At 43.9% G+C, this 9,740-nt stretch overlaps 2 protein-coding genes across 9 annotated transcripts in view; one reads left to right on the plus strand and one right to left on the minus strand.

Moving 5' to 3' along the window:
• The window catches only part of SFXN1 (sideroflexin 1), a 31,822-nt gene extending 30,269 nt beyond the window's left edge, over nucleotides 1-1,553 (plus strand). For all 5 annotated transcript variants that reach the window (XM_015876154.3, XM_085519219.1, XM_015876152.3 and 2 more), the window contains 2 exons: nucleotides 261-308; nucleotides 1,434-1,553. In XM_015876154.3, the coding sequence (XP_015731640.1) occupies nucleotides 261-308; nucleotides 1,434-1,530 (145 nt within the window). In that variant the 3' untranslated portion in view covers nucleotides 1,531-1,553. The remainder of the gene's footprint in view (nucleotides 1-260; nucleotides 309-1,433) is intronic.
• KIF20A (kinesin family member 20A) lies at nucleotides 1,494-9,656 on the minus strand. 4 transcript variants are annotated; one of them, XM_015876144.3, is made up of 19 exons: nucleotides 9,594-9,656; nucleotides 9,212-9,380; nucleotides 8,129-8,218; nucleotides 7,897-8,016; nucleotides 7,311-7,449; nucleotides 7,034-7,221; nucleotides 6,806-6,950; nucleotides 6,270-6,470; nucleotides 5,943-6,054; nucleotides 5,758-5,829; nucleotides 5,489-5,632; nucleotides 5,237-5,402; nucleotides 4,837-4,995; nucleotides 4,020-4,159; nucleotides 3,820-3,922; nucleotides 3,320-3,518; nucleotides 3,056-3,147; nucleotides 2,638-2,775; nucleotides 1,494-2,142 (listed from the first exon to the last, which is right to left on the minus strand). In XM_015876144.3, the coding sequence occupies exons 2-19, from the start codon at nucleotides 9,371-9,373 to the stop codon at nucleotides 1,870-1,872; spliced, it is 2,643 nt and encodes an 880-aa protein (XP_015731630.2). In that variant the 5' UTR covers nucleotides 9,374-9,380; nucleotides 9,594-9,656; the 3' UTR covers nucleotides 1,494-1,869. The 4 variants fall into 4 exon arrangements, with proteins under 4 accessions (XP_015731630.2, XP_015731631.2, XP_015731632.2 ...); XM_015876145.3 differs by having other exon boundaries at nucleotides 9,540-9,650; XM_015876146.3 differs by having other exon boundaries at nucleotides 9,521-9,650.
• Between the last annotated feature and the right edge of the window lie 84 nt (nucleotides 9,657-9,740).

Consider the following 9,740-nt stretch of genomic DNA (forward strand, 5'->3'; position numbering starts at 1 on the left):
AGATGAATGCTTTATGCATATTCATAAGGGTATTGCTTATGCTTTAAGTACTGCATAATACATAAGCACAATGCAATGAGAAATAAAGCAGTTGTTTGTCATTGAACCTTACCTCACTATGCCAAAACAAAAACAAAACAGCTTTGTGCTTAAGATACTGCATGAAAATTCAGATTTTCTTTTATTGTGTATATATATATATATATAGTATATATATATTGTATACCTCTTTATTGTAAACCTGTTTTTGTCTTTTCCAGCCTCGTGTTTGCAACTCCTCTGTGTTGTGCCCTGTTTCCTCAAAAAAGGTACATATTCCCGTCATGTTATTCTTTCTTTAATATTACACTTCAACGCATGCAAAATACTGCAGAGACACAAACAAGTCGTCATTGCCTCCCAGAGCATACAGTCTCAATATCCATACAATATGATAAATGTGAGAATATTCAGAAAAGTATTGGAAAGTAACATTGTTATTAATGTAGTCTGAACCATCTGTTAATGGCCAGTGAGGTTCTGGCTTCGTTAAGTACAGTCAGATCCCATTTTATTTTTAGCTAGAAACTTCTCTGGTTCTAGAGAACAGCACTTGGCTAAATGTGCTTATTTGTGATTTGACTGTTTTTTTTTCCATCAATACAAACTGCTCATAATAAGAAAAAACACCTCAAATTGCAGTATATAGCAGAAATGGGGTCTTATATTCAACTTATCCTTCATTATTTAGTGATTGTTAGAATTATTACAAGCTGACAAGCTGCCAAACGTAGCTTAAAAGATGCAAGTTGGAGCTGAATTGGTTAAAATAGAGAGCAACTGAAGTAGTTTTTGACTTCCAGAAAACAATACCTAATTCTCATCTGATTTAATGCTACAAAGCAGTTTTGGCTGTTTTCATGGCTGGCATAGAATGCTAAAAGAGCGACACCAGGCTACCTCAAGACAGGTTATAAACTAGGAAAGCAGCAAGCTGAGCTCTCACAGCACCCCTCTGCTGGGGTGCCTCTTAATTCTAACCAGTGCTCTCAGCTTCACAGAAAGATCAGATCTTAAAACTGTCTTTAGAACTAAATTGCAGCTGTTTATGTGATCTGGCAGCTGTGATGACTCAGAAATAAACATCAACTGAATAAAATCAGACAGTAAGTTAAACATCCTTAGGGAGAAGCTTCTGTTGACAGAGACAATCCTTAGATTCCTACCTTCATGATAGTAGGAACTCCAGCTGTTTCTTTAAGGTATGGGAGATCTTTAACACCTTCTAAGTGGGGGATTCTTTTGCCTGACCTGTGGAGCATGATTCCTTTATGAGGAGTTTATAAAAAAAACTCTCCACAACCCAGGAATTTTGAAGAAATGCATCAATCTTATTTTAGAATCCAAGTGCCTGTTATATATATGTAACCCTTTTACTTGTTTCTTTTGCTCAGTTCTATGTCCGTAACACGCTTGGAACCAGACTTACAAGCAAAGATCCAGGAGAACAGCCCTGAACTAGAACGTGTATACTTTAATAAAGGATTATAATTCAAGGAAGGGAAGGTATCTTACAAGGAGGATCTTGTGAACTTATTTTTATGTGCCACCATAGTTGAACTCAGTTTAACTGGTCCTCTTGTTAAACCACATTTTGATCATCTGCATTGTTTTATACTTAAAAACCTTTCCTCACTGTAGTGTTTAAATTACAGAAGGTCACTTTGTCCACTTTGGTATTGATTAAAACTTTTAACCATACATATGCAGAAATGTTTACATAAGCTCTCAAGCAGCTACAATAATAAGCACACAAAGAAGAAGAGAAGCTATGATACTGGATGTACCACCTGTTCCAGTAAGGGGAGGCAGGGATCCCTTCCCAAGAAGTCATAGAGCAACTGATCGAAGTTGCCACCCTCTGGTAGCAGCAGGACGGGGAGCTGAACGTGTCAGAAGGTTGTGCAGGAATGGCTTTTTGCCTGGAGGTTGGTTAGGTTGTAGGTTTTCCCTATTGGCACAGAACCGTTTCTTTAGAGTTGACATTGGAGGAGCCTGGAGCTTCTGTACAGTGTGATACTGTTCAGCAATGCAAGCTGCTTTCTTCCGCAGATCCAGTTTTACCAGCATCATGTTGTTCTGTAGTTCTGCCAGTGTTTGGTCCTGAGAAATAGACAGCAGTGGTGCATTTAGAAATGTAACTCCTTGGTTATTATAAAGGCTCTGCTGAAATTCACTAACCAGCATACTAAATAAGGCCATACAGAAAAGGCTCCTACTGTCACTGTTATAGCAGTTCAGTAACAAAATAAAAACAGTTATGCTAAGAAAAAACAGAATCCATCATGCTGTAAACATGCTGCCATAGCAACTGCGATGGATCACAGTGGATAAAGGAATGAGAACTCTGAATTCTGCTTCAAGTGCAAACTATCAAGTGGCTAAACAGAAACAGTTGTGTCTCCTTTGGAGAGTTAAACATGCAATACAATTCAGACACTGAAGAAAGTTGCAGTATAGCTCCCTTAATGGAACAGGTATTTACGTGTCTAGAGAATAAGTCACTGATACTTGCAGCTACAAGAATCCAGGTCTATCTGCTGATTACATCAGAGTACATAAACTAATAACCCAGTGCAAGAAAGGATAACACGTTACCTGTCTAGCCAGGATGTCATCGCATGTACAAAGGGCTTCTCGAAGTTTCCCTGCGCCTGTACTGTGGCAGCATGCCCTCTCCGCAGACTGAAGAGATTCCCCAAGTTTTTGTAACTCTGAGCGCAGCAACCTCACATTCTAAAAGAGAGATTTAAAGCGAGCTGTTATCTTACCACTGTTTTAGTAACAAAGCTGCTCTGAGATAATCTAGACATGCAGTACTGAGGGAGATCTGAGTGAGCTACACTGGGATCACTGACAGCAGCATCTTCCACATCTGCACTGAAGAAACCTTCAGCTTTCAGAATGCTGTCAACCATTTATTTGAAGGCTTGGAGACTGCAGCTCCAAATACATTTTAACTGGCAAGCACTTTGCGTTGCAAGAGTTTCTTTCTCTACCAGAGATATAGAGTTACCTTCTGTCCATCTTCCAGTTTCTTGTCTACATCCACAGTAATGGGTCTGGCAGAGGGAGGTGGCTCCAGTAATCTCTGGTATTTGCGCAACTCTAAGAATAGACGGAAATGAGTGAGCAGGAGCTCATTCATAGAATATTAGGTTTATCTTAAAGTCTGTCCTGCCCTTGAGACCACCTGCCACAAACAAACTGAGAAGAGCTCAGGATTTCAGTTTAAACAAAGGAACTTTAGATTCTGAACTAGGAGTTGAGCCTGTCTTACCTGATGATGCTGTATTCAACTCCTTTTGACACTGCTCCAGTTTGGCCTTAGTATCTGTCAGCTCCTGTTGCAGAGCATATGAAGCAGCCACCCGCTTTGACCGACGCAAGCCTTGATCTGAGTCCCTTTGCTTAGCATCCAGTTTTTGTTTTGCCTCTTGCAGAGCAGCTTGGAGCTCTTCAATCTTCTCATCACGCTCCTTGAAGCAAGTTTGTTCAAAAATTGATTTCAGAAAATCTTATGTTGGACAAATGGAGGAATACAAATGATTACACATCAGTTCCCAGATTAAGAGTTGAAAATCTGGAAGTCCAACTTACTACAAAATAGTCAAGATAAGAGAATTAACAAGAATTGTGGATCAAAGTTATTAAGTATGGATACAGCAAAAAAACCAAAATATTTATTCTCAGTCTTTGTAACCACCCTCCTCTTCCTGGACTTAAGTATCCCAAGCCCCTGCCACCTTCCTGCTGTCAATCCCATCCCTCTGAACAAACCTGGATTTCTTCCTGGTAATAGTCCGTCAGTGACTCCTTCAGGTTATTCAGTTTATCCTCATACAGTTCCTCCAGCATTTCCTTCTGTTCATCAATGTGTTGGCTACAAGGAAAGCAAACAACTATCTGCATCTGGATCTGGTAGCCTTTGATACCATAGCACACCCTAAACACAGGTTTTAAATCAGCCTCAGCTGTACCTCCACCATTGCTCCTTCTGCTGCATTCTCTCCTGCATCTCATTGCAGATCTCTGTACGGAGACGTATTTCTAGTTGTAGCTTCTCCTGCCTCTCCTGCACCAGCAGTTCTCGCGCAGCTTCCACTACACGCAACAAGTCCTGGAAGACAGAAACTCCCTTGCCCACATTGCACAGCACAATTACGACCTAAAGAAAACAAACTAGCTGATCCTGGATCTGTAAGACTGGGGTAATCTAGGTTTAGGATGGTTTTAGTCACTTGGAAAAATAAGCTGGTAGGCTTCTTCCCAGTTCCCTTCCCATGAGGTGGTTTAAAAACCACTCCAACTGGAGCTATCACCATAAGCAGCTTGCTATACTGCACTGCTCAAGGCTGCACATGCCTTTAATACCCTGATATGTTACAACTCAAATCTCAGTATTTCTTCCACCCCCCTCTTATCTTCCAGCTATTCCAGCTTCCCACTCTGAGTATCCAGAAAATCTGATTATTTTTCCTCAGTTTAGCCAACTGATTTAGTAATTCTCCAATCAAGATTTCCCTTATAGAGGAGAGATTATGGGTCTGCACCTGAGCTCTTACTGTCCTTGGTCCACAAATGGACAAGTGCTCTTAAGCACTCTTAAGCTTCAGATTTTGAGCAGCTATGGATGGAATATCTTCCAAAGATCCCTACTTTACAGTGTTCTAAGATCACATCTTTGAGGCTTTCTGTCATCGTTGCACTGAGTTCCAGGCCCCACCTTCCAGGTTAACGGTTAGACATATTCTTGATTTTCTATCAGTAAAAGTTGTAAAATAAATCACAACCCACCTCTCTCTCATAAACAGAGACATCTGCTTCATCTTCACTGTCCGTTTTCACTTCTTCCATCTCTGTAGCCTCTGTACCCTGGCTGGTTTGCCTGCTGTGCTCCTTGATAATTGACTGTATGGATGGAAGTCCCAGCTTCATGGGAGGGGCCTGAACAAGCTGAAAGGGAAAAGGCTATAATTACTGGTCCACAAAGGCTGGAGGGCTACTTAGCCTTTAAACATGGCACTTCACAGCATGCTGTCAAACTTTTCAGTTTAGCAGAGTTTGGAATTACTGTGGAGTTAACAATACACTGCAAAAACACAGGGAAGGAGTGCATGCATTCTGAGGGAAAGGGACCCATTCCCATAGGAAGAAGCACCCTGAGCACATCACAACATTACTAAGTGTTACATACCTGACTGGCAATGGCTGAGAACTTGGCTACATACAGAGTTTCATCATATGTAGATGCACATTGATTAATGTTGACAATCATACAAGATCGCCCACGTCCAGTAAAAAAACCCTGGAACACACGGGTTAGCTTGCTGTCCCGGAAAGGAACCACAATCTGCTTCACCCTATGGGAAGAGACAACAGTGAGCCCATGGGAAAAGCAAGACAGCCTTCCCTACAACTTCCCCCCTCTGAAGTTCCAGATACTCACTTGGATTGCTGTTTCTGACGGAGGGCAGTGATGCAGCGACCCAAAGTATGGAGTGAAGTATTGATGTTGTTTGCTTCCTTCATTCGGTCCCCACTTATCTGGTCTTTGCAGCGCTCTGATCCCGCAAGGTCACACAGAGATAGCCTGGAAAAAACAGAGATGCTATCACCTGACCCACAAGACCTTCCTTAAGATACTTCCCAGATCCACAGCAACAGTTTAAAAAAGTCCATAGAATACCCACAAATCCTAGAAAGCATGAAACTCACTCGCTGATTTTGGGAACAATCTCACTGCCACCTCCTTGCAAATGTAGAATCCGAATGGAGAAGATACTGTGACTGTAAAAGAAGCACGCAGGCATTTAAAAAGGGGAGAAAAAAAAAAAAGAGACGTAATATTGAAAAGATTCTCAGAACTTTATATCTAAGAAATGTCCCCTCCCACTCCAGACCTGCGACTGGAGTTCTGATTCATGTGGGTGCTGGCAAAACTCTGGTTCTTCCGACCCAGTTTCAGGAGCCTCCAGGCTTCATCAGCATCACGGACATTGATCCAGTTCAGATCTGGAAAAGCAGGCATGCATTGGGCATGGCAGTTAGGAGATCGTAGCGTTTCCCTAACATTAATAAGCTTCACATCCTCTTTATCCAGGCATCTGAAGGGCCAGAGGACATTGTGCTCCCCAGCATATCACTGCTAAGCCACCCACTCCATCCTTAAGTCTCCCTCAGGTGAGATCCACCTAGAGGCCCACTATAAACATCTTTCAGGTAAATACCTTTCACGTAGGGGTTGCCAGTCTGGTCTTCACAGAGCCGCAGTGTCTGCCTCTTGCGGTTCTGACCAGGGAGGGCTGGTTCTAACAAGTCATAGATTAACTCATTGTAAATCTCAAAGAAAGAGACCCAGATGGAGAACTGCACATCTGCCGTGGTGCTGAGTGAAATACGATCCAGGTCAGCCCAGCGAGGGCCCGATTCTGGGGAGGAAAAGAAAATAAATCATGGCTGCAGTCTTTCAAAGGTCAAACCCAAGTAGTTCAGGAATAGACTGAAATGTAGTAACACCACCCCAGACTCAAAGCTATTCTAAATACCTCCTGCTATTTGGACATACGCAACTACCTTTGTCCAATTATACAGTATTAAATTCCCTGTAACAGCATCTTTACATGCAAGGACTGCCTATATACTTGATCTCAAGAAGCACAAGATATTTCAGACAAACTCTTCTTTAGCCTTAAGCCTTGTTACTGCCCTTTCTTCCTCTATTCCTCCAACAAGCAGGTAGTACAAAATAGGTTTCCAGACATACCTTCTGCCTGGCTGATGTCTGAATGGCTGGTAATGTGGCTGGATGAAGAGAGGCCAGCAACTCCACTGTCAAAGCTGCCACTGGTGGTGGCCTGAAGCTGAGATTCGGCACTGTGACTCCTTTTCAGTGATGTTAACAGCTCCTCCTATGAGGAAACAAGAAAAGCCATGACCAGGTGGTCGAACATCATTCATTCCCTAGTAAACCTCCTGGAAGCAATGTACTTACCTCCCACAAGCCCCCTCGCAGCATGCTCTGTTTCTTGGTCTCTTCCTGTCGAACCTGCCTGCTGTCCAGCCAGATCACATCATTGCAGAGCGAAGGCTTCAGGTCCATAGATTGGTACAGACGGTCCCCAACACTATTGAAGATAACAGCTAAGGAACGAGGCAGAATCCCACCATCTTTGATGCTGCCTGAAGAAAGAACAGGAAGCCATGGATTCAACAGAAATACATACATACAGCTACTTCAGATGTCTGCTACCACTTCATACTCCCATTACCCTGAATGGTGTGAGTCTTCCCTGAATTGGTGTTGCCATAAGTGTAAACCAGCCAGTTCTGCCCATTCAGTACATCCTTTACCACCTCTTTCATTGTTTCATCAAAAAACAATTTCTGCCCCACATCTGGTCCAAAGATCTGCAAAAAACAACACAGAAAACAGCCTTATTTAGATCCTTCCTACTTTTAGACTGCAGCTGATGGTTCAAATCCTGCTTAGTCCTTAATGAAGGCCTCCATCCTCCACCACCACAAACAAACCTACCAGTAACTCCAGCCTGAGAGCCCTATAGAAACAGACCGTTCACTTGCTTAGTCCAGTAACACACAATATTACTACAGTCTTCATCATATTTAAATCTTTATTAACAAAATAAGAGCTTGGCATTTGCTGCTGAGGCTTGCAGAATCTACTTTAAAATAGATAAATCAATAAGGAAGACATCAGAAATGAGTAGAGAGAGTAACACAGCTCATACAGAGTACTGCTATTAGTAGTAAAAAGGCAGCTTTTTAAGTAGTATTGCTGGTTTAAGCTCAAAACCCTCTTAATTGGATTAACTGTTGTCTGTCCCAGTTACCTACCTGAGTAAAAGAGAACCTATGTGCTGCTTGTCCCACTCCACGTTCTGTGCTCCGCATGGTGAAGGAGTCTTTGGGGGCTTTTAGAAGAAGGGTCTCTGAACTCTCAATGAAGACACAACCCTGAAAGAAAAAATAAATCACAGTGGCTTAACAAGAGGTTATGACATGACAGCAAAGGAAAACTGGTTCTCCCAGTAAAGGACAAACACAAGTGGTTTATCAAGGATCTCACCTGATCTTCCCCTTTTTCCAGCTCTGTAGGTTTCAGGGGTCGAACTCTCAGATACACCTTCAGTTTCCCATTAACATCTTCAGCAGTAGCCTGCAAAACTTGTACAGGTTAAACACACCAGCCAGAGTGACAGTACACAGCTATCTGCCAGGCCCAGAGCAATAACAGGAGTCACTGATTGGAAGACACACAGTTACTCCATAATTAAGAAGCACCACCAGAACATCTTTCCATACATTTCCACGTTCACCAACATATCTTTGCCTTGTGTAGTGAAGCAGAACAAGAATCCAAAGACATGACACCAAATCCAGCCCTAGAACTGAGCACTGTGACTTGCAGAATCAAACTCTATAATCCAGAGATGGGTTATAAAGCAGGTATGTTTATCACAGCGTTGTGCAGCACTGGGTGCAAGGGGGATAGCTCCTCCAAACTTGCACACCGTAAGGAGAAAAGTGTGTTAGATATATAGGTCAAGCTAATACATAATCAATAGTCTCCTCCTCAGTTTGATTACATATTCATTACATTCCCTATGGCCCCATTCCTCACAACCCCATTCCCTCATTCCTCCTGATCCCATTTCCCACAACCTTTGCTGTTATTATGGGGTGAAATTCTTCTTCTGTTTTCTTCTTGGTGTTATCTGCTGTTACTGTTCTCCCATGTCAGCATCATCTTGCCCGGGGGGATCTAATCCTCCTTGTCAGAGGTCTCCGGACAATTTCTTATCTTTATTGCCCTCTTCTCTGGCTTTATTTCTCCTGTGTTTCTTTAATAATCTTCTTCAACTCCTCAACCCGTTCTGCAGTCAGTTTCCGCACAATGACGAGCTGGTTTCTGTGAAGTTCCCTTTTCCCTTAGTATAGCAAAGCATTACCTTGCCTCCATTCTGGGGGCTTTGCTCACTCTTCACTGTGCTAAGGGGCATCCATTAATTGCACCCTTCATTAGTAGGCTGCAGGTAACAAGAGACTCTTCTGAAGAGCCTCTGCTGACCGTGTAGTGGAATTACTTAGCACTGAGCACAGAACACAGCCCTTATGACACACAGTGCGGGTAATAGGGCTCCATCCTCACCTGCTGGCTGCCCTCGAGACCAGGGGAGATAGCAGAGAACTCAGACAGCAGATCCTTGCGCACATCAGCACCGAACCCTGTAGCCGTGGATTCCAACACGGGGGAGGCGGCAGCACCATCATCATCAGAGAACAGCCCCGGGGACAGCAGCGCTCGATCCATGGCGACCCTGAGGGAAGGAACGAGGTGATGGCAGAGCAGCGAGCAGGCCCCAGCAGCGCACAGCCCCAACCCTCGCTCTACACACACACAGCTGCGGACAGGCCGTTACACAGCGCTCCTTCCCCACCCCCCGGGGTCTCTCCGCACCCCCGGGGCCCGTTCCCACCTCTGGGCCCGTTCCAGGCCCCACAACCGGCCGTTCCCCGTTCCCCGCTCGCACCTCCCGGCCGCGCTGCCGATACTGTTGAGGTTTCAAACCTCGCCGCCCGCTCCCTCCGCCAATAGCAGCCCGGTGCTTCGTGCCCACCAATCAGAAGCCGTGTTGAGACCGGAAGGGCGGGGCTTTGTGCGCTCGGTGCTCCCGGCG

Source organism: Coturnix japonica, chromosome 18 (genome assembly GCF_054131305.1).
Source record: "Coturnix japonica strain WE chromosome 18, WE-NBRP24, whole genome shotgun sequence".
NCBI lineage: Eukaryota > Metazoa > Chordata > Aves > Galliformes > Phasianidae > Coturnix > Coturnix japonica.